A 27,360-nucleotide genomic window follows, 5' to 3' on the forward strand; every position below is an offset into this window, starting at 1 on the left:
GAAAGCAATGGTCTTTTCAAATATGACTCACAGAAATGCTCCTCCCATCAATACTTTCATTTTTCCCAGGCTGACAGTAATTATTCAGGGTTAATTTTAGTCAAACATGTCCAGGTTGTTTACAGGCAATAAATCTGGAGATCTAACGACTTCTTTACAAAGTTGTAGAAACATAGTAACATTTCATCCCACAAATTGCCCACTTTGTGGGATGAACTTTGTGGTTTAAATCCGGTGTGAGGGCTGCTTGGAAGTGATTTGGAGTGACGAAAGGGTGGGAAGCAAAAAGGGTTAAGCACACCTTTTCCCTGCCAATGCTCTTCCATTTGTCCGCTGCTAAATCAAAGAAGCACCATCGCACAAATATATAACATTTTTTTCACTCTTAATACTTTATATATTTGAATGGTCCTAGAGAGATATTGCATTGCAGATATTACACTTCCCATGGGGATCCTAATTCCTATTGTGTTTTATCCTTCTAGGCATACCATTTGGGACTTACCATGTGACAATAACATAACATTGGCCCCATAAAATTGGAAGCTTCCCCAGCTACATTAGTGAACACCGTTGGTGGGAAATTAAGATTTTTTTTACTCATGTACTGAGTTCCCCACCCACCCCAAAGGATATGGGAAGGAGGTGGGAATCCCAATTCTTATGGTCAGTGTAACATCTAGTCCTCCTCAGAAGTATCCAGGGATATTTTTACGATGTGAAGTATGTCCTTGGCCTCCAACTCACCATCTGATGAACATTTTGCTCTACATTTTCTGCTTTAATGTATTACCAATTCAGCTTTAGAGACCCGGCCCCTCTATAGGTGACTGAATGGATGACTGTTCCATGTATTGCCTTACTACCTGGCCAGGATCTTAATATAGCCTATCAAAAGAATTTCAAGGGCCCTCAAAAAGTGTTCTGATCACAGGAAAGTTTCTAATTTGCTGATTAATAATTGGCTTGCAGAGAAATGAATTTCCCTCATGAAAATTATGGTCTCAAGGAAGGGACTCAATTTATGTCTCTGTGAAGCGAAAAGGGGTTATTCAGCAACAGATGGGTTGTGCACACTGGGGGGTAACAGCAAAAGGATGCAGATAAATCTGAATCCTGAGTAGAAGGTTATCTGCTTTTTTCCTGCATTAAATGAGGAATTATTATTCATTTATTTGAATGACCCAGCTAATTATCTGGTTTGTGTCCTGAGTCATTAGGATTGGAAGTGCTGAGGATGAATAATTCTGTATCTCATTAACAGCTCAGACATCCCTTGTGTACCCTTAGCACAGAATGGAGGGAAGAATGAAACAGCCTTGTATGTGGTAGGTTTTACAAGAGCTCAGTTGTGGTCCAGGGGCCTGGAGGAAGGAGGGGCAAAGAGCTGCTGAAGGGAGCTGCAACAACTGGATGCCTTCCCTTCCCTCCACTTGCATGATTTTAAACTCTGGGTGAAGTCACTGGATCTGCTCTCTACATGGGGCAGCCTTTGAAGACAGTCCGGAAGCTGCAGCTTGTGCAAAATGCGGCGGCCAGATTGATAGCTGGAACAGGGAGGTTTGAGCATATAACACCGATTCTGGCCCGCTTGCATTGGCTGCCTATATGTTTCCGAGCCCAATTCAAGGTGCTACTCTTAACCTATAAAGCCCTACATGGCTTGGGACCACAATACCTGATGGAACGCCTCTCCCGACGTGAACCTACCTGTACACTGCGCTCAACATCTAAGGTCCTCCTCCGAGTGCCTACTCCGAGGGAAGCTCGGAGGATGGCAACAAGGGAGAGGGCCTTCTCAGTGGTTGCCCCCGCTCCCCGACTGTGGAATGATCTTCCCGATGAGGCTTGCCTGGCGCCAACGTCGTTATCTTTTCGGTGCCAGGTCAAGACTTTTCTCTTCTCCCAGGCATTTTAACAGCATTTAACAACGTTAAGTTTGTTTTTAATGGACCCCAGAATTGTTGTTTTTAAATGGATACTGTTGTTTTTATACTGTTTTTATGTTTTTTAAATTTTTGTATACTTTTAATGTTTACTATTTTTAATTGTTGTAAACCGCCCAGAGAGCTTCGGCTGTGGGGCGGTATATAAATGTAAATAAATAAATAAATCTCTAGACCAGCCTTCCCCAATCAGGTGCTCCCCAGATGTGTTGGACTGCAAGTACCATCACTCCCAGCCAGCATGTCCATGCAAGCTGGGTGATGGGAGTTGAAGTCCAGCATGTCGGGGTGGGGTGGGGGTGGGGAGCCACAGGTCAGGGAAGGCTGCTATATATCCATAAGGTATCAATAGAAAATGCTTCCATTTAACACCTGTCATGTCTATCAGAACACCCCAAGCACAAATTGCTGAAGACTTAAAACTCCATGTGAGAAATCCCTCTTTTTACTGATAAATGCGGAACCCAAATTGAAAATGAGAGACAAGGAACATTTTTATACTCCTCAGTAATCTGTCATTTTTAATTTTTTGCAGTATCTTCTTCCCCCACGGTGAACTCATGAGGGGTTTCCTGCACAAAAATGTACCATTGAGATCTTCATATTATGTCAATATTTATTTATTTTTATTTATTTATTACATTTCTATACCGCCCAATAGCTGGAGCTCAATATTCGAGGAAAGTAGAGAGGAAAGATGGTGTAGAACTTAGTCAAATGGTCATATGAAAAGTGGTAAAATTTCAAGCAATAGTAAGGAAATTAATAGGCTTAGGTGCCCTTACCTGTGCATTGGGTCAATATATTTTCACATATCAACGTCTCAGGTGTTTTTCACAAATAACATGTAACCTAAATGAAAAATTGCCTCCTTCAAATGAATTATTTTAGAATATTAAAATTTTAGTAATGTGCATTTATAATCTTTATGAAATAACAGGGATCGACATGTGATTTTGCTCTTTTAAATCACAGTCTTCAAAGAGCCAAGGGAATGCTTACTTTATGAGCAAGTCTACTTGGTTCTGTTCCCAGAAAAGCCCCCTTCCTCTTAATAGAGGTTGAATGGGAGCCGTTTCCTTTGTACCCTTTGATCCATTCTCCCTCAGAACAATATCCTTCTGTAATTCTTCTCATTTTTCAGTAGCATCTACACATTCATCACCAGAGCTTCCCTTTGGTGCTCATATAAAGAAGCTACATGACTGGGGAGAATATAATTTTCTTGCAATATATCAGTGTGATCTCTCTATTAAAATGATAATGAGGCCTCTGCAGGGGCAGGTATTGTTTCATTATATCCGACTCTCAGGGTCAACCTGTATCCAAAAGGCACTCTACACTCTTTTCTTTCCTAGTTTAGCGACTTCTCTGGAATAATAATGTCACAATGTTTTTCAAGGATTTCCGACACTTGAGTCAATGCATGTACTGACACAGTGAGGGAAATCCTTGAAAAATATGTAACGCTGTTTTTCAAAAGAACTTAATAGAGTATGTGATGAAGGTGCATTATTTCAAAGATAGTCTATCTGAGCAATAGACTTTATCCCAATAGTGTTTCCTTCCCCCCCAGAAAAAGTGATTTCCGTGTTTCCAGATGTAGTGAAAACATACCCTCTGCTTACTGTATAAAAGTGGTCAAAAAAGCAAAGAAGAATGCTGTTGAATTGATGCACAAGGGCAATAGCAAAACACATGCATAAACACGTACAAAACAACCGCTGCAAAGTATAATGTTACTTGTAACACAGATGTTTAAACTATACCATTTCAGATTGAAAGAGGGGCCTCACATTATGCAATGTTTCATCATAGGGGGGTGAATCCCAGCCCATAGTGAAAAAGCTAGGATAGAACAGTTAATAGACTGCTCTGTGGTAGGGCAGGCACTGTAGGCTTGTTTAACTCTGTGGTGGTCATGGCAGAATTCGTTTCCACCACCATTGCATCTTCTCAATATCATCCAGTAGAGCTTTTCTGAGTGATTCATGACCTCTTACAATTTGGTCCAGGGACAGAGGTGATAGAACCCTTGGTAGCAGTCTGTGACAAGTTTGCATGGCATTTTGAAGATAGTCACTCAAATCCATCACAATTTGGACACCACAGTTAATGCAGTGCCATTAGCAGAGGTGTCTAGAGCACAGTCCTGTTTTATTGGATGAGTTTCAGTTGTTGAGGCCTGAGGATGCAGGCAAGGTGCTTGGCCAAGTCCAGTTGACCACCTCTATGATTGGCTCTTGCCCTTCATGGCTTATTACGTCTAATAGGGAAGACATATTTGGCTGGGTCCAGGAGGTTGCAAATTCCTCCTTGAGAGAGGGAATAGTGCCAGCCTCTTTAAAGGGGTTGATGATTAGGCCACTCCTGAAATAGATTAATCTGGACCTGGATGATGCTAACAACTATAGGCCAGGAGCCACATCCCCTTCCTAGGCAAGGTGCTTGAGCTGGACAGTTCCAGGCACTCTTGAATGAAATGGATTATCTAGACCTATTTCAATAGGGCGTTGGGCCTGGTTTTGCAATGGAAACTGCGTTGATTGCCATGTGTGAGGACCTTTGCCAAGAGAAGTACAAGGGTAGTGTGACCCTGCTGATTCTCCTGGATTCTCTCAGCAGTTTTTGATACAGCAACCATGGTATCCTTCTGGATAGGTTGTCTAGGTTGGGAGTCGGAGGCACAGATTCCAGAAGGTGGAGATTATTGTTCTGTGTCTTAACAGGTATGGTATGGATTCCACAAGGCTCTATTCTATCCCCCATGCTGTTCAACATCTACATGCAACTCCAGGTTATCTGGAAGTGTGGGCTGAGATGTCACCAGAACTCGGTTTTATGGTTTTATCAGAACTCTGTTTCTTTTCTTTTCTTTTCTTTTTAAAATAGTAATTATTTTAACACAGTGTTTTTATTCTTTTATCTTATCTGTCGTTCACCACTCCAAAATCTTTTGGATATGGAAGCAGTGTACAAATATTATAATTAAATAAATAATACACAGCAGCCAGCTCTATCTCTACTTTTTATCAAATATTTATTATTTATTTATTAAATTTATATACCGCCCTATAGCCGAAGTTCTCTGGGCAGTTTAAATCCAGGTGAGGCAGTAGCTGTCCTGAATAGGAATAGGTGAAAAAAACCCCACCCCACCCCTGATGTCTGGTCTGGAGAGGAGTGTAGCAGGGAAATCCAGGCCACTTGAAACTTACTGGATTTCCCTGTAGCCCTGTTGTGTCTGCTGGATTTCGCAGGGCGTCTTTCCAGCGTTATAAAAGGAGAAATAGACTAATGGCAGCTGCCATTATCCTATCGTAAGAACATTACAGCCATAATTTGCATAATTTATGCATTTATGGCAGTAAAGCACTTACTTCTATGAAAATTGCAGCCATAACGCACCACTGTAAAGTGCAATTTACATAGAAGCTAGCGCTTTATGGCCATAATTTACATAGAAGTAATTGCTTTACGGCCACAAATGCCATAAAATATGAAAATTATGGACATAATTTTCCCATGATAGGCTAATGGCAGCCGCCATTAGTGTCTCTCACTTTTTGTAAAGCCAGAAAACTGTCTTGTTCAAAATCCAGAAGATGTGCAGGTAAAGGATGCTGTTCCTCTGTGAACTCTACAGGTTGGATTATTGAAAATCCAATCTAATTAGAATTTGCAGAGGAATTCTCCAGCATCCCCAGTTCTGAATCAGACGTGGACTGGATGAGGGCCAATAAACTGAGATTCAATCCAGATGAGATTGAGTAGTTTGCCTGCCTGGTTAACTGATATTCAACTTGTTCTGGAGCTTGTTGTGCTCTTCCTAAAGAATTAAGTTCACAATTTGGGGGTGCTCTTGGATTCAGCATTTTCTCTAGAAATACAGGTAGACTTGGTGGCAAAGAATACTTTTAATCAACTGAGGCTTATGTACCAACAATGTCCTTTTCTGGACAGAGACAGCCTAGCTACATTTACCCATGCTTTGGTAACTTCTCATATGGATTTCTGCAATGTGTTATACTTGGGAATGCCTTTGAAAACGATCCAGAACCTTCAGCTGGTCCAAAATAGGGCAGTGAGATTGTTAATGAGGAGTGACCAACGTGATCATATTCTGCCAATACTTTTCCATCTGCACTGGCTGCTAATCCATGTTTGGGCCTGATTCAAAGTGCTGGTATTAACATTCAGTGTCCTAAATGGCTCCAGGCCAGGTTACCTGAAAGATCATCTCCTTAAATATGTACATGCCCAGACCCTAATATTGTCCTCAGTGGTCCTTCTCTTGGAGCCCCCCTCCCAAAGGAAGTGAGGTGAATGGCTATTAAGAAAAAGACCTTTGTGGCCCCTTGGTTTTAGAATGAGCTTCCCAGAGAGGCTCACTTGGCACCTACGTTGTACTCTTTTTGGTGTCAGGTGAACACCTTATTTCCCTTGGCATACTGGCCTTTCAGTTTCTGTTATATATCTGTTACTGTATTTTAAATCTTCACATTGCTGCTAGGTTTTATTTTGCTTTTATTTTATACTGTAGTTGTATAAACACACACACACACATACATACTTATAATCGTATATTGTATCTTATGGTTTTAATTGTTCTGTGAACTGCCCAGAGAGCTTTGGCTATCGGGCGGTATAGAAATGCTATATGAATGAATGAATGAATGAATGAATGAATGAATGCAGTAAGGCAAGGCTGGGAAAAGTGCCAGCAAAGTAATCTTGCCTAATAATATTGCAGGTCATGTATGCAAGGTCAGATTTTGTCAAACCAATCTAATAAAAATGGCAAATATTCAGTAGCCCTAGCACAGGCAAATACTAATGTAATAAAACATACATATGCCAGCCTGCCCTTGAAGTGCTCTCTTGAGATGTGAACAAATCAATGCCCAGATGCAAGAACAGATTTTTTTCTCAATATAGTTCAATGTAGCCCATCCCAAATCACCCTTTTTGTATATGTGCTGGCTCTAGCAATGAGTTATTTCAACTCCATTTTTTAAAGCCTGGAATGGCTACTGAGACACCTCGGAAACTTTTAGTAGGTTCTTTACATTAGGTCAGGTATAATACCCTTTTTGTTCCTTTGAAACTTTTGCTTAAACAATGTAAGAGCTCCAAGACAAAAGCTCTCAGTGTCCTGGTCCATTAGATTAGCTCCAAGCATGGCTGATTGTCCAGTACTGTCTTGGGACCATGCTACTGAAACTATTGTGGTCTCCTGGCTTCCCTCCCTTCCATGATCTGCCTGCTTGCATCACCGCAGAGACTGACTGCAACCCTTTTTTTCCCTTCGCCCACTGAGATGTGGTAGTTTCCATGTATCCCAAACTTCAGCTTAAGGATTGGGTTATTTGAACCCAAGAAGAGGTATCTTTCTCAGCTCTATCCTACTTCCAGGGGAGACCTTCATCTACAAAGTGTAGCCTCCAACTCTGCCCCCCCCTTTTGATGGTTTTTCTGTGAGTGTAGGTGCAAATTCTGTCTAATTTTGAACAATATTTGGTCTGAGCCCTGGCCACGTAGTGCAGCCTTCCTCTGGCCATTTGGTGGGAAGGATTGTGGCCAAGCCACTTATTTGGGCAACTCTTGTGTCTATTCTTCATGTCACTTGTGATCAAGCCAATCCCTTTAAGGAAATTGTCTTGATACACAATGTAAACCAGAATTCCAGTAATTAACAACACAAACCTTGAAGATGAGACAGAAGACGTAGCACACAAAGTGCTGGAAATTAGTGTGCATGTATCCCATCATTTCCTTTTGTTACTGTGACCATGCATCAGAATTAGCCTGATCACACCACCCTGTTAGGGCAGGGTGTCCCTTTTTCTTTTCTCTCTTCCCCATTCGTACAAGTGCTCCCAAACCTCTTTTTTCTCTCCCAATGGTGTAAGGGCTCCCATTTTGTTTATCCACAATCTCCTTGGACTCACAAGCCCAGCTCAGACCATCCTGGACATTAAACGCACATCCACGGCCTAGCTCATATGCCATAGCCCTCAGTTCAGCCATTGAAAGAGCAAAATTAATTTCCCACAACCTGGTCCTCTCTGCATCCACTGAGTGCTTTGCAGGTTTTGCTTGTTTGACTTTTTGTAATAAATGCTCTACCAAATTAATTCCCCTGATTTAGTACTTATTCCGATGCCAGTTTTGATTTGATTTTACATGCTGGAATGATTTTATTCTTTGCTGCTGGTTTTATTTTGGTTTTGTTCCTTGCTGTTTCTATTATTTGGTTTAGTGTTTGCATTTTATGTTTTTAATGTATTGCACACCTCCCAGAAAACCTTGGTTATTTAAAAGTACAGTTAACAAATAAATAAGGAGTGTGCATTTCAAATTCTTGAGTATGTTTAATAAATTCTCCTGCTGGGAAAATCAGTGTGTTTGTGATTGGGTCCCCTCTTGCCAGATGGCCTATTGCCAAGGTTAAAAGGTCCCTTAACGAACGTATGTCTTGAGAACATGCACAAATTTGTACACGTTGCTAGAGGATCCCATTGGGTAAGAGAATCCATTACCTGACATCTCGTTTGCCATGTGGAAGGGATTTTATTTATTTATTTATTTATGGAAGAATGTATATGTAAATAGCTCAGACATAGGGGCTGTCTATACATGGGGAAAGCCCCACGGTGGCTGTAGATCTGTGATGCTTTCCTGCGAAGCTGCACATTGAAAAACTCAGGACTTGCCTCAAGTTCGTCAATGGGAGCGAGGTCAGTACAGCCCTTCCGCCATATGATGTCACCCTGAAGCCAATCTGGGGGCAGTCACTGGTGGAAGGCGACCATTGATTCGTTGCCTTTCACCAGGAAGAAGCCGGAGGGGGGGGGAATCCGGAACCTGGATGGAAATCCGGAACCCGTGTTCCCTCCTTGGCATCGAGATTACCCAATGCCACCTTGGGAGAGGAAAACCATGGCCTTTCTGAGGTAGGCAGTGCTGACTCAGCGCCGTGAAGACAGTTCCCTAGTTTACAATCTTGATGAGAACTAGACTAATAGTATTTCATTAATTTGAAACCATTTTCCTATTTGTGTTTCCCATCCTGCCTAGGTTCTCCCCTGCCCCCCCCAAAAAAAAACCTCTTTTCAAAATGTCAAAAGTCCTGGAGAAAAGAAAAGGATTAGAGATTTAGAAAGGACATCTATTGTAGAGGGAGTCTAAAGATTAAGACGTCTTTTAAAAAAGACATTAATGAGGAAGGTTCTGCTGTAGACATACCAAAATTCATGTTATGTAAATCAGTTGCTTCTATCACCATTTCTTATATCAGAAGAATTAATAGGATGTGCAATAACATTAAAAGACAAGCCATTCAAAACTGATTAAAGGACAAACTGAACAGGTAACATGAGGGAAAAACGCAATCGATCAAACCAGAGCAGTAATTACAGAATGTTAGACTGTTGGGGATGTAAGAATCCTTTTCCTTAAATTGGTCGAGCTTGAAGAAAAGGAGGAAGTAGCCTCTGTGGTTTGTGGACTTCATTCTGCTTTGGACTACTGTCAAAGTATTGAGCTAAATGCATCCATTTTAGTTTCTGCCCAGTATCATAGAATCTAAATATAGGAATTGGTTACAAAATCATTGCAGTATTAAGAGCTTCTGCTGATCTGGCTTTTTATGAACATTGGCTTGGAGCCTGAGATTCTATGGGTGAAACAATACACACAGGATGCTCCACTGGTGGAAAGAGAAAGGAGGCCATTTCAGCCATTCCATCTCCCCGCTACAGCCCCCTGGACACACCAACAATGTGGACCAGAGGGTTGGGGCACCTTCCAGCACAACAGAGGACAGGGGTAGGCAACCTGCAGCCCCCAGAGGGCACCTGCATGGCCTGCCATGGCTGCCCTGTCTCCCAGATCTCCCAACAATTCCACCCATGCTGCTGTTGCTGCCATAACACTGTCAGGGAAGTGGGGATTTAGGGTTGACTATTATGTATCCTGTTTCCCAGCACGATTGGGAGAAATGCTGGGAAATAGGGCATGTGCGGAGAGTCCACATTGGCCCTTTATAGGACCATATCCTGCTACCCACGGATGGAGTATAGGTCTGCACTACTGTACTCACTTACCCATTGAATTCATTTGGACGTACTTCTGAGTAGACAGGTATGGGATTGTGCTGTAAATATAACCAGTGGTGCAGCTACCCTGTACTTTATGGTCGTATAGAGGCCCACACTTTACATGTCAATGTGTATTACATGTGTATTATTTCAGTTGTAAAACATAGCTAACATCCCCTCTGCAATCAGCATGCCATGCTTTACAACTGCTTCTATATTCCTGATATGTTAGAACAACAATAACAACCCCGTTTAAACACACACACATTCTGAGTATGTGCGGTTTTGCATTTTAAACTCACTTAAGTCAAAGCACCATCATGATTTCAGGAATAGAATTGAGTTTGCTTCTGCTAACCTCATCATCTGCCACTCTGAGTAGTCATATGGGGACTCCATTGACTGAAGAGCCCTGAACTTCGGATCCAAGTTCCAGCCCTAGGTCCAGCCCTGGATGTAATATCATCCAAAATCTTGGTAGAGTACTCAGGGTTCACACAAGCAATAATACCAATTGGCTGAAATTGACATATAACCAAGAATTCAAAAGTGATGCTCTTAATATCCATATTGATCTTTAAAAAAATGCCACTAGAAAACTACCTTAAAGGCTCATTTGCACATAATGTTATTCTTACAAATATCCTCATTAAAATCCGATAGGACAGAACTGCATGTTACAAAGAATATGGTATTCTTGTTGAAAATGGTCCTTCTTTGTTGAGTTCTCCTCCCTATACCCTTCCCATAAGTTCTAGTTCAACTTATTTCATAGATAAATGTTATAATGATGTTCATTTTCCATCTCCTTCCAGCATCAGCCAGTGATATGGAATGGGAGCAGAAAAACTGGATTAAGCTGAATTAGATGATACAGAGAAGTGTGTGTGTGTGTGTGTGAGGGAGAATGGTAACACAGGGTTGCCATTTTAGGCTGAGGCCCTGAGGATTTTTTACATGCATAGTTCTTGTATTAATAATAACTATCTTTGGGAATAAATGTTGCCATTTAATTAACATTAATTAAGAAGAACCAATAAAAATAAGAGCACATCCAAGAAGAACTTGCTTGTACTTTTCTTCTTTCATTATAATAGCAGAGCTATTAAATATGAAGGAAACATGGCTTTACCATACACACATAGTTATACATTTGGTTTTTATTTAAAAAAATAGCAAACGTATTAAGAACACTGACCAGAAAGTTAATAAAAGCTTCATAGCAAAATATTTAGCCAACTCTGTTACAATATATAGGCTTGAGATTCTAACAAGTTAACACTATGCCTCAATTCACTGGGCAAGTAATGCTTTTTGTCACAGAAACATTGCATTGTTAGAATATGGAGGTGGACAATCGTAGAAAAAAATCTATCTTTTGTCTACCACTGTCAACTGAAGTACAACATTTTGACATAACTGATTGTTTTGGGAGAAGCTATTAAAATAATTCCTGAGTTATTTAGGTTAAGTTAAAATATGAAACATCTGCTAAAATGACCAGTTAACACTGTGATCCTATTGGCCAAACCACAGGGGTGGACTTGACTGTAATGGGGCTAGTCAGCAAGACCAGGGGCTAGTTACCTCAGTACATACAACATAAGGCAATTTTCAGATAAACCCATTCACATGACTAGTTTCTTTAGCAATCACTTTCAGCTAGTGGTGGCCATCTTTGTGGCAGTTCACAATGTGGTTTATTACTGCAGTAAGTGATGTTCAGCTTACTGAAAATGTGGTCAACAGGAGCTTCACATTTAATTTTGGCATGATTAATGAATTGCAGTATTTGTATTTCAGTTCACACCACAACCAGAAAACATTTTGTTGTACAGCAGAACACATTCTCCACACATCAGTTATTTAGGGCGTAATCCTATACCCGTGTACCTGGGAGTAACCACCATTAAACTCAAAGGGACTTACTTCAGAGCAGACATGTATAGGATTGCACTTTAAACATGCTGTTTGAATTCATTGTCCTCCCATTTTTGCCAGGTAGGATGTGTATTAACTTAGTCCTTTACCAACCGCTCGTAAATGATAAACACAATTTTAGTAAGCTAGCACTGGTCTTCATTCACCTTGTCTTCCTAATTCTAGTGGATCCTAAGCATGAGTTCCCAGATGTTGTTGCACTATATTTCCCATCATCCCAACCTAGCATGGTTAATGGTCTGGAATGATGGGAATTGTAGTCCAACATCTGGGAACCCAAGTTTGGGAACTACAGTTCTAGGCTCTCTAGCTTATTCTATCTCGTTATATCATTATAAGAGGTTGATTATGACAAGTCCTCAAAAATGGGTTTCAAGTTTATTTTTTCCTTAAATCCCAAATCCTATCCAATATGGTAACAGTTTTTACTAAATATTAATCAATTTATTTCTAGATCCATACATAAAAAAATGAACACAATCTGCAAGGAATTTCTATTGACCAAGTCCTGCTGAAATAAACGGGAGCCAGTGCTGCATGGATACAACCTTCACTATTCATTTCAATTATTCTTGCATAGCAGAAATTATCTTGTGGATTGTGCCCACTCTCTACTTTATGGCCTGAACCCAAAGAACTATGAAGCTAGTTCCAAGGTAGATTTGGACTCAAGTTGCTCAAATAGCAACCCCAGACCACATGGCAAACCTCTTTAGAAACTGATGAGAGCTTGGAACAGATTTGTTGTTGTTGTTTTAAATAAAGAATAGGGGATCTGCCTTTCAAAGGGAGAAAGGGCCAACATTTGCATTGGGAGCATCTTGAGTAGTTCTCTGGATCCTATCTGAGGGGCTAAATTTGGCTCAAAAGCACCACTGTTATAATGTCGCCATCGTTGAGGAATCTAAACATTGATGTTTATTCAGTCAGCTCTTATTTTTGACTCATAGCAGTGAAAGATAGCATGCTTATATAGAAACAAAAGAGCAATGACTGGGAGGAAATAGGATCTGAGGCACCCAAATATGCTGGGTGATGATAATGTACAATATTGTGATTGTAAATTAAGAAGACATCAATTTTCAGTCCACCACCCAATTACCATCCGGCACAAACACTATCCAATCGGCATTATGCCAGTGCAGTGTTTTGATGAACAAGCTGCTTGACATTAAACACTTGGCATTGCAGAGGTGAAACATAACCTTCGCTAATGCAAGGCCATTTTGATCTGATAGAAATATTTGGTAAAAACAGGTCTGCACTGGAAACAAAAACCAAAAAGAAAAAACACCTGTCAAAATGTTTCAAAATAAAATACTGGCAAATATATGAATTGTACGTAGGTCACCTAACTATCAAAACCTTGTTTCAGACGTTCCACGCTTTAGATTGTTACTCAAAAACTCATCATGTTCAAAACTCAAATTATTATGAGATCTGGAAATCATAAGAAGCTTTTCTTTATTAGTAAAGTCCTTCTTGACTGTGGCAGATGGCACAAGGAGCCTGTCCATGGGATCTTCTTTGTTTTCTAGTTTCATATAACCTTTACTGTTGTTCCGGTCCAGCCTGGGCCAACTTGGATGTTTTCTTTGCTCAACTTGGACAGAGAGAGTAGAAGGGCCCCGATCTAAGTCTAGGGATTTTGAATGTGCGGACAAAAAATGCAATGAGGTGTTGGACCCAAACTGTTTTCTGGCTGCACTAGGTGACAAAAGCTTTCCAGTACTGGGTCCAAGAGTTATAGAAGATTGGAACTGACTGGATGAAGAGTCTCCATATAAATTGTTTCTTGGTATCAATGCAGTGGCAGTTTTGTAGCTGTCATTGGTATCAGTGAACGGGACAGCTAAAGAGTCCATGGACAGATTTCTAGGCCTGCTTCTAGTGCTTGCAGAATCCTCAGTGATGTTATCTATACTGGGCTCATCAATAACACAGTTGTTTAGTTTAATTACAGGTAATGTAAATGCATTAATGGAGGATGACACAATCGACTTTGTTTCACATTTGAGAGAACTGCTTCTGTCATCCTTTGCCTTCCCAGAATGAGGATAAAGGCCAAAGACTGAACCAGAACGCTCAGTCAGTAAAGGTGGCAGAAGGTTACTGGCATTTTTACTGGCATTTTTGCTGTCACTCACAGCAATTTCTTCCTCCTCAGCATTGCTGTCCACTCGAAAGTTGCTTGCAAAGCCTGAGAAAGGCGCGATTGTATTTGCAGCCAGCCGGGATGCACAAGAGCTTCCACTGAACTTGACTTCATTCTCTCCTGCTAGGCCCATGTAGGCACCATTCAGCTGCTTTTGTTCACTGATCCTCAGACTATGTATGTCAATGACTGTGGAATAGATGTCTCTCATGTGTATGATTTTGGTCTCCTTGTCACGGTTCTCATGGAGCATGGCATTTGCACAAATAAAAATAAAGATTCCAATCCCCATAGTAAAAGGCCCCAGCATTTTCATCTTATCAGAATGGAGGTGCTGTTCAAAGAAACGAATTATAATCCCATCTTCTTTTCCTATGACTTCGGTCTCGTTTAGTGTCAAGTGGCTTTCATGCTCAAGAAAAGGGTCCTTTTGGGGCCAGTATCCAAGGATAGCCATAGCAATCCCCAAGAATGAAATGAGCACTCCTAGAACAAGGAAGAATCCTGATGGGGAATAAAGTCGGATTTTGCCTCGGACCACAACGACATCTGCCCTAGGTCGGCGCTTGACCGGTTTTTTTTCTTCAGCTGCTGGTGATGTTGTGAGATTGAGATGATGCTGGGATCTGGCAGAGTCTTGCCTCTTTAAGGCCGCCAGTCCTGTTATGACTCCCCCAGTTGCTATCATAATTGTGTTTTGATCTAGATTTTGAAAACCAGAAAAGAGGGGGGAAGTTATAATAAACACTTAGTAAGAAACATTCAGTGTTATTTTTTAAACTTGTATATTTACAACCTACCTCTTAGCCCATCAAGGATTTAAGCCCATTAATCGTTAAAAGAAAAAGCATTCCATATTCTTCATTAATATATATATTCATTATAAAATGTCATTCCTGGTGTTTATCAGTACATAGATTTTCAATACAACAGAGAGGCAATTAGGATGCCCACATATAGAGTAAGATGTCTGGATTAGAGAAATCAATAACTGAAAAAGAGTCTGCATCTTTTGATACCATTTGTAATGCTTAAAGTACTCAATTCATTGCTTATCAGGCTGCAATAATGACAATCCCCCTGATCCAGAGAGCCTCAAACATCGTAGCATGCTCCGCAAATGCAAGGATCACCTGTGCCTAACAGAGGGTCAGGACTGTCAGCTCTCTACATTCAAGAGTGGGGAGGGGAAAGGACACCCAGTTTCAGTCACTGCATCTCCGAACATATGACTGTTGCTGTCGGAGCCAACAGCGCCATCTGTTCACTGTGAACAGGAGATAGATCTGGGTCATCATTCCCATTCAATGCCATGCCACTCTGCAACATACATTTCTGAGCAAATACTGCCTTTGCTACATGAGAACAAACTAGGAATGCATGAACAACCAGTGGAGGCTGGGTTTTGTTTATGTGTTTTAAGCTAGAAATGTGGCATTAACAACCCGTGGAGGCTGGTGGTCCCAATGCCTGTGGGGTGGTGAATCTGCTCCAGGTTTCACTTAGAACCAGTGTGTGAGCTCCTTTAGAGTTTTGTCTGGTTCTGACTGAAAGCCGGAGTGGATTCACCACTCCACTGACATTGGAACCACCAGCCTCCACTGTTAATAACTTCCAATTGTAAGTTCTGTTGTATAATAGCTCATGCCTGCCTGATAGGTTCTTTGAACCTAGCCATCATGCTACTGTAATTTTGTAATTTTCCTGAAAGACATCTACAGCTATCAGCCCTACCAAATATTCATTCATTCGTTCGTTTATGGGGGGGGGGGGGATTCTCCCAATCTCCTATGGCAAAATCAAGAACTGCTTAATATGGTGACCATATGGAAAGGAGGACAGTTGTATAGAAAATAAGTGCACTGGGTGCCTGTTAGCTACTAAGCCACATAAAAGACAGATATGATCTTCAGAGGAGGCCCTGCTGGCCATGCCAAAATGGTCAGAATGCTGTCACAAAGAACCTCGGCGGCCTTCTCTGTGGTGGCACTCAACCTCTGAAAAACCCTCCCCCCATGCAGTTCGGGAGGTGGAAAATGTAACATCCTTTAAACGACTCCTGAAAACATAACCTTTCACACAGACTTTCCCTGGACTGTAATTTAATGACAGTCCAGGGCAGTGGTTCTCAACCTGGGGCGCTCCAGATGTGTTGGACTGCATCTCCCAGAATGCCCCAGCCAGGTTGAGAACCACTGGTCCAGGGAATGATGTTATATTGATGTTAAATTGCATTTTTAAACTTTTAACATTTTAAATGTATCTGGATACTTGTTGTATTTTATAGTTTTACCTGTATTTTATGGTTTTAACTGCCCAATACCAAGAGAGCCTTGCTATTGGGCAGTATAAAAATGCAATAAATAAATAAATAAATAAATAAAAATAATAGTTGTGAATTCGCTGCAAAACAGGAAACCTGTAAATAACCTCTCTCTTTCTCTCAGCAAGAAACAGGAACTTGTGAATTAAGGGCCAATTCAGGAAGGCCAAACCATTAAACTGAATAGTTGCTTATTAAAGGGGCAGAAACCATGAAGTAGAATGTATTTTAAAAGAAAATAGCAAGCAAGAAACAACTAATTAAAGGGCCACTTAGAGGGAGGAGTCTTAAAAGCACTTGGAAAACCACACTGGACATGCTGGCACTACAGTTGTTTTTTAAGTAAAAGGAAAGAAAAGAAAGATAACACAAGACTGAAAAAATGCAAGGAATACTGGAATGCAATAGGGTTGGTAGTGAGGTTGTCTGGAAGGTGATGACCAAACCCCGAACAAGAAAATAACAACCAAAACAATAAACACAACAATAAAAACCTTATATAAGAACATGGCAGTGTAAAACTTATTACTCAAGATCGACCAGACCCCATTTTTCTCATTTTTGTTTTAAACTGAAGTTTGAACAGTTTAAACTTGAACACTTTTTGAAAGTACAAAAAAAATCAAAGCTCGAGCTTTCAGAGCAATTAATTTCCTGTGTGCCAAATATAGGGTGACCATATTTGGGAAACCAAAAAAGAGGACACCTAGTGTGTGTGGGGGGGAAGCAGCTTTCTGAGTCCTGCAGAAAGTACGTTATTCCCCCGCCACCTTAAAGAACCCGATTGGAGTGGAGGAGGGGAAAGGATTTCATTCTGCACCACCACCACCCACTCCAATTGGGGCCTTTTCTATAATGTCCACGAATGACCCGCTTTCCCCTTTAAGATCTCAATTGGAGCTCGGGGTGGGGGAATGATGGACAAAATGGGGGAATGATGGACAAAATGGCCGCCCTCAGGAGGCGTGGCCACCCCAACATGCCCACCCCCAAGGCGGTGCCAACTCAACATGTCCGGCCTCCAGGGGGCCTGGCCTCGGTCACATTTATTTATTACATTTTTATACTGCCCAACAGCTGAAGTTCTCTGGGTGGTTCACAAAAAGTAAATGATAGCAACCAATGAGTAGCAAAGGCACACAACTACTATAATAATATACTAAATACTAAAAAAGGAACTTACACTTGTATAAAACCATTTCTTTATTTTTTATAACATAATAAACAACCACAACAGTCATAGTACTAGGGTGACCATATTTGGGAAACCAAAAAAGAGGACACCTAGTGTGTGTGTGGGGAAGCAGCTTTCTGAGTCCTGCAGAAAGTACGTTATTCCCCCGCCACCTTAAAGAACCCGATTGGAGTGGAGGAGGGGAAAGGATTTCATTCTGCACCACCACCATCCACTCCAATTGGGGCCTTTTCTATAATGTCCACGAATGACCCACTTTCCCCTTTAAGACCTCAATTGGAGCTCGGGGTGGGGGAATGATGTGCCTCAAGAAAGCATGTCATTCCCTCCTGCCATGCTAATGGCAGCCTTAAAGGGGAAGGTGTGTCATTCCAGGACATTATTGAAAATTATAGAAAATCCCCCCTGACACCATGGAAAGAACAAAAACCAGGACAAATCCGGGGAAATCCTGACAGTTGGTCACCCTACCAAATAGGCAGGGATGATGGATAACCCTGCTCGGCCAGTCAGTGTAGCATGAAGGCGGGCCCCAGGTGCAGCTGTGTGGTTAGGCTGTTGCCACCAGCAGGAAGGGGAAGGGACGGAGGAGGCCAATCTGGGCATATGGGGGAAGGGGCAGTGCACATTTCAAAGGGAGATTCACTATGGACGAGCCACATGTGTATTATTCATGGGCTTCTCTACAGTGAGGGGACTGAAGGGCAAAAAGCAGGAAAGCAGTAGGACTACTAGTGCCCATGGCAACATGGGATTTTAAACTAATATAAAAATATTAAATGTTTACATCATTTGGGAGTTACCAGTGAAGTTAATAACCAGAGCAAAAGATTGAAGAATAAATCCCTGCTGGAAGAAAAAGGTCTGAACCTAGTGTCTAAATATACACAATGAAGATACCAGGCAACCCCCACTGGGAAAGGCATTCCACCGACCGGGTGTGTGTGTGCTACAAAGAAGGCTTTCCCCCTAGTAGCCACCCACCTCACCATTGTGAGTGGCGTCACACCGAGAAGAGCCTCTGAAGATGATCTTACAATTTGGCAGGAGCATATAAGAACAGAACAAACACGTGATTCAACTCCAGACAAAACAGGGAGCATAGAAGCAACTAATTTGTCCTACTCTCTAGTCAAAATTAAACACGATCTTTTTAAACGGCAGAGTAGTTCTGGCATTACAACTTTAAGAAAGAGATGGGGAGGGGGCGGACATTGTAGATTCAAGGAAAATGACTGTCGTCTGATTTATATGGATGTTACTAAAGCAGAAAAATAGAAACTACCCAGTTTGCAAGGGGGTAAGGAGAAAAGAAAAGAGAAAGGGAATCTCCACTCTCCTCTCCTTGTTTTTGATTCTAAAGTTGCCAGCACTAACAGCATTTCCTTGCTGGAACAACTTTTGTAAAACTTAGAAGGCTTCTTGCCATTCATAAGCAGGAAATATACCACAATCTCTCATACACACGCACATAATGTAAATACGAAACAGCAATACATTGTATGTTCATAAGATGGGCAGGCTTCTGTGAAACGAATAGAAAGTTGCTGCTCATGTACTTTTAAGAGACAGCTAATCCTGCCTGGAGCAAGTACTGCAAATGCTTAGCAACGAGAAAGCACCGACACCGAGGCTACAGACCTCTCAGTAGGAGTGGTGGTGCAGCATGTTGCCATGACAGCAGTAGCACAAGAACAAGTACACTGCTGCTGGCCAGCCTCGCAGCAGGGGCATGAAAGCAAAACTTGGTATATCTGTTGCATATTTACTGAGACTAAAAATAGAGCTAAGATAAGGACGTTTGAGATACGCGTAGCGGTATATGTGTTAGAGCCAATTCACAGTTTATGTGGCACCTTGGCACATCAGTGCTTAACTAGTGTTGGCTACAATAAATATACAGAAACAAGGCAAAGGGGAGACCTGTATGCCCAAACCCACAGGATACGAAATGGACATGTGTCTCAGAGCTACAATGAGGCTGCAACTCCTTGGTACTTTGGCTTAAAGCCTTATGCCAGAATGAGATGTTACAGGAGATGCGTAGCTCATGACCAACTAAGTCCCCATTGAAAATGCAAGGCCTGTGTTTCTTCTCTCCTCAAGATCTAGTAACACACAAGATCCATGATATGACCAAGCAGAGATTTTCCCTACCCCTGCAAGCAGCAATCAAGTGGAGCAGGGGAAAGGACACTCGGAGTGCAATGATGTCATGTCACACTCTTGGTATTTTGCAATGTTACCAAAGGTGAAAAGAAGTTATAAAGCGGCTGGTGGAATGTATCTCTTGCACTGTCAGGGTACAGCATTAATCCTCATCCTTTTAGCAATTTAAACATCTACTGTGGCAAACGCTCAAAATGCCAATGTACCAATAGCGTTACATAAAGTGTGAACAGGTTCTTAGTGTAGTTCATTTGTAGGCACCATTCTCCATGATTTTTCCTTGAATCATTGTGCAAACAGAATTTCAGGTTCATGCATCATGGCACCAGTGGTTCAAATTTGAGATATATTTGATGAAATCATGTTAGATCAGGGCAGGCAACTTGTGATCCTCCAGATCTTTTGTCCAACAACTCCCATCAGCCTACCACATTGGTTATGCTGGCTACAGCTGATGGGAGTAGTAGGCCAAAACATCTGGACAGCCACAAGTTGCTCTCACCTGCTGGGTGCACCTAAGAAAATTTATGCTTTTCTATGGCCTATGAATGATATACTAAATAAAACGATGGGCACATGCTTTTACTAAAGATTCAGCTCCTAAAATGAACAGACTGCTTTTAGGACTCTGCAGGGAAACTGCCAGCATTGGTTCTGGGGTCAGCTCTGGTCTGATGCCACATGACAGTATTGCCCGCATGAGCCTGAGGCACTTCTGTGAATTGAACTGGCCCATTGAACTGCATAAGAGAAGTGCTATCCAACAAGATTAGGCCCCTTTGATAACAATTCTAAACGTACTCTTAACGGTCCTTCAGACACCACTTTTCCTCAAGTGGCTTTCCACAATCAACTCTAAATCCTACATGTGCTTTCTCTGTGTTCGGTCTTCAAGCAGCTGCTGAAAGCAGCTTTGCTTGTACCATTGTCAGTAACCTCAGCATGAGGTTCCATGGTGAGAACGGAACCAGTCTGCCTTATGAAAAAGTAGCACTGCAAGTTGCCTCGGATTTTTATATAATGCTACTCATCAAATATTGGCTCCAGTGTGGGTTCACAATAATAAAATTAAAAATACATCCCTAATAAAATATAGAATTTGCTGTCACTTGTTTTGGAATTTTATGGGGGAGGGGTTAAACTGTTCAAGCAAGTGAACCTTAATTTTTATATTGTAATTTACATTTACAATAAACTGGGTTGGATCCAGACTTAGCCATACCTAGAGTTGACCCACTGAAATGAAAGGTATTTAAATTAATCATGACCAACTAAAGCCTTAGCTAGATCAAGCGAAATCCCGGGGCGAACCCCGGGATCATCGCTGTGCTTCCACATGATGCACAGGGGATCCTGGGATCAGGGAGGGATCATCCTTCCGTTGCACCGGGATCTTGCCCTCCACTTTGGGCCTTTTTCCACGGTCTTGGGCTCAGCCTGAGACTGAGGAACATGTGGCCCGTTGCCACAGAGCCGGAAGTGCTGTGCCCATTGAGGGTAGGGTGGGGGGAGCGGGGAAAATGAATTATTTTTTTAAAAAGGACCTACCTTTGCGCATGACTGTTTGTGCGCTCCTGTTTCTTTTAAAAAGATAACGGCGGGTGCAATGCCTCTCTTTCTGAGGTCGTCACACCTCATGTGTAAACGGAGGAGGGATCTCATGTTAATCACAATGCAAGATCTTCCCTCCTCTGTCGCGGACTATAAGGTAGGTCTAGCTAAGGCCTAAGTCTCAATGATTTCAATGGTTCTATTCTAAGTACGACTAAGTCTGGATTCAACCCACTGAGTTGCAGGTGATTATAAGATGAATACATACTATGTTATTTGGTTGCAAGAAAAATACCCCTACTTTGGAGCAAGTTGCTTCCTTTGCTGTTATAAAGCCGAATGAATAAATGTATGTATGCTCCCCAATCTCTCTCTCTCTCTCTCTCTCTCTCTCTCTCTCTCTCTCTATATATACATTTTGCAAGCAAGCAAGCGTTAAACTGAGAGCAGGTAAGGACAAGTGTAGATAGAAAGAAAATGTTGCCTTGGATCCCAAGTTCCACCAAAGGAAGGAAGATCATGGAAAGAGAAGACTTTTCCCACCCTCTCCTACCTCTTGCATCTCCCAAGAAGCCTTCTGTTCATGGATCTCAGGATCCAAGCCTATTTTTTTTATTTTTATGTGGGAAAAAAGAGACCTGCACTCAAAAGGCTTCTTTCAATATTATATTATTGCTTTCTTCTCTTGCATAAAGAGATCAAATATTAAACAACTTTTAGGATTTCGTGTCAGACTGGCTAGTACAGAGATGTGATCATCCCCTCAGCCTCAGTCAATGGTTAAGGATGACTCTCTAATGTATTCTGACATTAATAATATTTGCGTATTAAGTATTCCTTCCCATGTTCATCTATCATATTCCTTTGTAATAATATTTTTGGGTGCGTTGCCCCCACCCACACCCCAAGGATTTCAAAGTGATGCACAACATAAAATTAAAGCATCACAGTAAACTATTCTACTAAAAGTACTTTTAGAAAACTCAATGTGCCTAATAAAAATAACAATTTTCTGCTTCTTAATTTATAACACTTTTATTCCTGTTTTTGTTGTTTCTTTTCCTCTATCTTCCTTATCCTTTCAACCTTCCTGATTGCAAAGGTGTTGGAGGGGAGGGACAGGTAAGGGGGAAGAGACAGAAAAAAATCCAAGATAATGGTGCTAAACACAATTGCTGGAAAACAAGTTCCACTTAAGTCAAAGTCGCTACTTTACAATGCTGACATCATTCATAAACATTTAAGTCCCTACTAAGACAAGACAAGGTTATCTTGGGCCAGGCACGATCTCTCAACCTAGCCTAATTCACAGGGTTGTTGTGGATAAAATGGCAGGGAGGACTATGGACAGAATCCAATGAGGTGCTTACGCCCCACCAATTCCATTGCACAAGTGGCCACCACCACCACCACCACCAGATTTAGCATTTCCAGAGGAACCCAAAATGAACACAAAGGAAGGAGGGAGGTTGGTGGAGCCCACTGACAAGGCTTCTTTCAGAAATGAGTTTTTCTGCTCGTTTCAAAGCTTCTTGTAGGAAGCTCTAAATCTCCCTTGCATAAGTTTTATAGCTTTGAGCCCTCGCACCATCTCTTTTCAGATTAAGTGCTATAGCACTGTACCTCTTTCATACCTAAGAAAGCATTGCATCTTGATGTACCTACCCCCACACAGCAATTATTAAAAGTTTGTCCTTTCAAATAACGTCTCTCTTCAATCCCATCTGTAGCTGCAATCACATCTCTCTCTCTTTGTGTGTGTCAGTCTTTCTCTCTCGTTGCCTGTACAATTCCACTTTTTAAGATCCAGCAAGTTATCTGAAAATGGAACAGAGACAAAAACAAAACTAAACCATTTCATAAGGAGTACATGGTCTGAAGGGGACTGCCTAAGCTCTTTAAATCATGACACTTCTTTCTATTTTGGGACATAATCTTTGGATTTTCAGTCCTGATTTTCACATCTCAATCTGTTTTGGATGTGCCTTTGCCTCTAGAAATCGCAACAAAACTTGTTTAGAAATGAGGGTGAATCAGTTCTCAATGTTATACATCCTTTTTCATCAGTGATGGCTTTATAAACTAATTAGATTAGTAAGAAAATTAGATTAATTTAGATTAGTGTGAAAACAACATTTCTCATCCTTATACAACAAGTGTTTGAAAATGAAAGGTCAGGAAAAATTGTTACTGAATAGGCCATGCTTTTTTTCTTTTCTCTCCCCCCGCCCTTTCTTTGCTAAGAGGGCAATTGCTATTAGAGAAATCCTTTAATCTAAAATGGGAACTCACAATGCACTTCAAAACTCAAGAACTACATTCACAGCAAATCAGCAAAGGAGGAGTGGAAAGGCAAAGAGAATGGCAGCACTATACCATGACATAAAGGGCAATAATAATAATAGCTTTTTCTAAGCAGGCACAGCAGTGCCAGAAGACATAAAAATTTATATTATTAGCTTCCTGGATACAAATATTATTGTGACAGAACAAACAGAACTGGGTCAGCCGGAGACTGCCTATGGTATATTCTTTGCCCATTTGTCTGCTATTTAACCTCCCTCCAGCCCAGATTTCCCCCTTGCCATTCCCTTAAAGGGCACTTTTCCAAAGGTAAGTAAAGGAATACTTACATGCGCACACAGTTATAGAAATAAACACACAATTGATGATTTTAAAGTGGTTGTCTTAATTCTAATTTATGTTCAGCAAGGCCATGAAGACATGTGCAATCAGTCAACAGTAGTGTTGTGCCGAATCCTGCCCTCTATTTTCAGGAACTTTTTCTCTCCCTGCAAAAGAGGCATTTTTTTCTGCTTCTTTCTCAGGGAGGGGAAGAATTTCGGAATATTTTCTCCTTGGGAGGGGGACAGCATTTCCACATACCTTTCAAAGTTGTAGCAAATTGTTTAGGCGCCTTCTTTCTATTTAAGTAACCAAAACCCCCACAAAAAACCAAAACAACCACAGCACTTGGAAGAACCCAACAGTTCTTCATGAATGCCTGCTGGAGACCATCTGACCTCTATTTGTCCCATAGGAATTCAGAAAGAACACCTTGGGTTCTGCAAGTGATGGGTGTGCTTTTAAAAAAATAAAAATTAGAATGAAGACCCCGCAAAACTTCCTGCATTTAAAAAGGTATGTAGAAACCCTGTCCCCCTCCCCAAGGAAAAAATTCTCTGAAATTCTCACCTCTCCCAGCCTCTTTCACCAGAGTTTTTGGTTTCCCCCCATCCCCTATGAAATGCTGAAAATGGAATAATCAAAATTTTGGCACACCACTAATCAACAGCTATTAAAACAGGTATAATGGTGTCTGCATAGGCATTGTAATATGTATGGGAAACAGGAAGATACATGATGTACTGGGATGTTTTTACATCGTCATCATCATCACGTTTTATACTGTCTCATCGTTGTTGTTTATTCGTTCAGTCGCTTCTGACTCTTCGTGACCTCATGGACCAGCCCACGCCAGAGCCCTCTGTAGGCCGTTGCCACCCCTAGCTCCCCCAAGGTCAAGTCTGTCACCTCCAGAATATCATCCATCCATCTTGCCCTTGGTTGGCCCCTCTTCCTTTTGCCTTCCACTTTCCCTAGCATCAGCCTCTTCTCCAGGGTATCCTGTCTTCTAGCCGAATACAAAGATTAAAATTCATTCATTTATTTATTTAAAGCATTTATATCCCACCCTATATCATTAAGATCTCAGAGTGGCATACAGATAAAAACATACAGTATAAAAACAATGTGCCAGTGAGTTTAACCATCAAAGGCTTTGTTAAAAAGCCATGTTTTTACTTGGTGTCGAAATGCAGTCAATGTTGGCGCCAATAGAAATACATTAGAAATGTATTAGAAATACAGTCATTAGAAATACAGTATACAAAATTTAAAGTACAATTTACTAAAAAGACTAGATAGACAGAACACACAGAGACAACATATATCTAAAAATGACTTTAAGCAATCAACCAGAACCATAAGACAAATCTGGAACCTGATTTAAACTCACCATATAAGCTGCCAAATGCATGGGGGGAAATAGATGATGGGCTACTGCAGATAGTGCAGCCAGCATCATATTCCATGATCATATTCACTTGCTGTGGATAAAAGTTGGAGATTGACACTTTCACTGGCCATCGCTTCACCCATCATCTTTAAGTAGCAGAACCCTACTGCTGCACCCATCCCTCGATGACACAATAGCAAACATCTTGTCACTGAGGATACCTTCAGCTGGGGAGCCATGGCCCATCCTAGCTCCCTGATGAGTATGTAGCTCTATGATACTCATTTTTGCAGCAACTTGGAATACACAGAGCCAATACAGAGTGAAGTATAAGGGTAAATCGTGAAAGACAGAGGAGAGGACACTTAAAGTGAAAATGACAAACTACAAGAGTGCTAGCATCATATATTTATATATTGGGTTTATGTCCTGCCTTTCTTCTACGGTACTCAAGGCTTTATGCATGGTTCACCAAAGCATTTCGTTTTCAGACTTGTCACCTCACAATAGATGTTATGCCCCCTCCTTCCATGACTACATCCAGGATGTGTAGGGATTTTCTCTCTCCCAGAAATCTCTTGGACCCAACACACAATTTCTAAAAAGAGAAGTGCCAGAGACAATCATCATCATCATAATTATATCCCGCCTTTTTTCCTCCAAGGAACCCAAGGCAGCATCCAATCCTCCTCCTCTCCATTTTATCCTCACAACAACCACCCTGTGAGGGAGGTTGGGCTGAGAGTCTGTGACTGGCCCAAAGTCACCCAGTTAGCTTACATGGCCAAGTGGGGACTAGAACCCGGCTTTACACTGCAATGGCTCTATGAAGCCATATCATTTAACAGACAGAAAGGAGCCTTGTGGCACCTTAAAGACTACCAAATTTATTATAGCATTAGCTTCTGTGAAATAGAGTCCACTCCGCTCCATTTAAGCTTGTTTCATAATACATTTGTCAGTCTTTAAGGTGCCACAAGACTCTTCACTGTTTTGCTGCAACAGACTCAGACTACCTCTCTGGTAACTGACAGAAATGAAGCTCTCTTGCTTCTTTCAGCTTGCTGGACTGTGACATATCATTGCATTGCACAAGTGTTTAAAGCACTGAGAACATAGTAGCCCAGCAAATTCTCATGAAAAGCAACATTCTATAAAAGATTCATGGAATGGTGGGTGCTGTCTTAAGGAATTATAATCTAATCCATTACATCTTGTAATGGGGGTTGGACTCGATGGCCTTATAGGCTCCTTCCAACTCTACTGTTCTATGATTCTATGATCTTTAACCACAATTTTAATGCTTACTGTTCATTTTAGCGGGCTGTGCTGGGTGGAAATGATGGGAGTTGCAGTCCAACAACACATGAGTTGGAGACACCTGACTGGCTCTTTAATCAGACTGAATAAGCCACATACCTGAACTGCAAAGGTAAGGTAGCCACTGTCCTATGAAGGACTTGACTATCTATTAGCTGCATCAGCCATGATTCTAGCCCTGTGAATGAAAGTCTACAGTGTCCTGTGGATAGTATGCTAAAAGCCAGTGGAATAACTGCTGACACAATAAATAGAATTTTAAATACAAAATATAAAATGCAAGGGAATCTATCACAAACACCTAGAGTCATCACTGCCCTTTATGGCAGGATTGTGATGCTATTTTGCCACTTAAATCTGAAAATAAAAACCCAAGATGCAGGTCAAATATCACAATTTCAGTGTGACAAATTCTGATCTGAAAATTCAGGTAGCTGTTCCAAAAATCCAGCATGCCTTTAATACACCTATGTACTTTCTATGTTAACATAAAGAATATTTTGGATGCTCACAATGGATGCAGTCTGGTAGCATTTTGGCCTTTCTGCATCAAGCAATACTCATTGCTTTGATACTTTTTCTCTTTCGTGCCATGCTACTTCCATTGTCAGTGATGTACACATGTTTGAGTGTGCCTCTC

The 27,360-nt window shown here is 41.3% G+C and overlaps 1 protein-coding gene across 1 annotated transcript; it reads right to left on the reverse strand.

The window, feature by feature from the left end:
- Nucleotides 1-13,288: 13,288 nt before the first annotated feature.
- TMEM200A (transmembrane protein 200A) lies at nucleotides 13,289-23,089 on the reverse strand. The gene is made up of 2 exons (XM_063125717.1): nucleotides 23,048-23,089; nucleotides 13,289-14,846 (listed from the first exon to the last, which is right to left on the reverse strand). The coding sequence occupies exon 2, from the start codon at nucleotides 14,830-14,832 to the stop codon at nucleotides 13,348-13,350; it is 1,485 nt and encodes a 494-aa protein (XP_062981787.1). The 5' UTR covers nucleotides 14,833-14,846; nucleotides 23,048-23,089; the 3' UTR covers nucleotides 13,289-13,347.
- Nucleotides 23,090-27,360: the final 4,271 nt, after the last annotated feature.

Source organism: Elgaria multicarinata, chromosome 4 (assembly GCF_023053635.1).
Source record: "Elgaria multicarinata webbii isolate HBS135686 ecotype San Diego chromosome 4, rElgMul1.1.pri, whole genome shotgun sequence".
Classification (NCBI taxonomy): domain Eukaryota; kingdom Metazoa; phylum Chordata; class Lepidosauria; order Squamata; family Anguidae; genus Elgaria; species Elgaria multicarinata.

Excerpts from the sequence above, each read along its gene's own strand:
- TMEM200A (XM_063125717.1), bottom strand. The coding sequence starts at position 14,832 with ATGATAGCAACTGGGGGAGTCATAACAGGACTGGCGGCCTTAAAGAGG.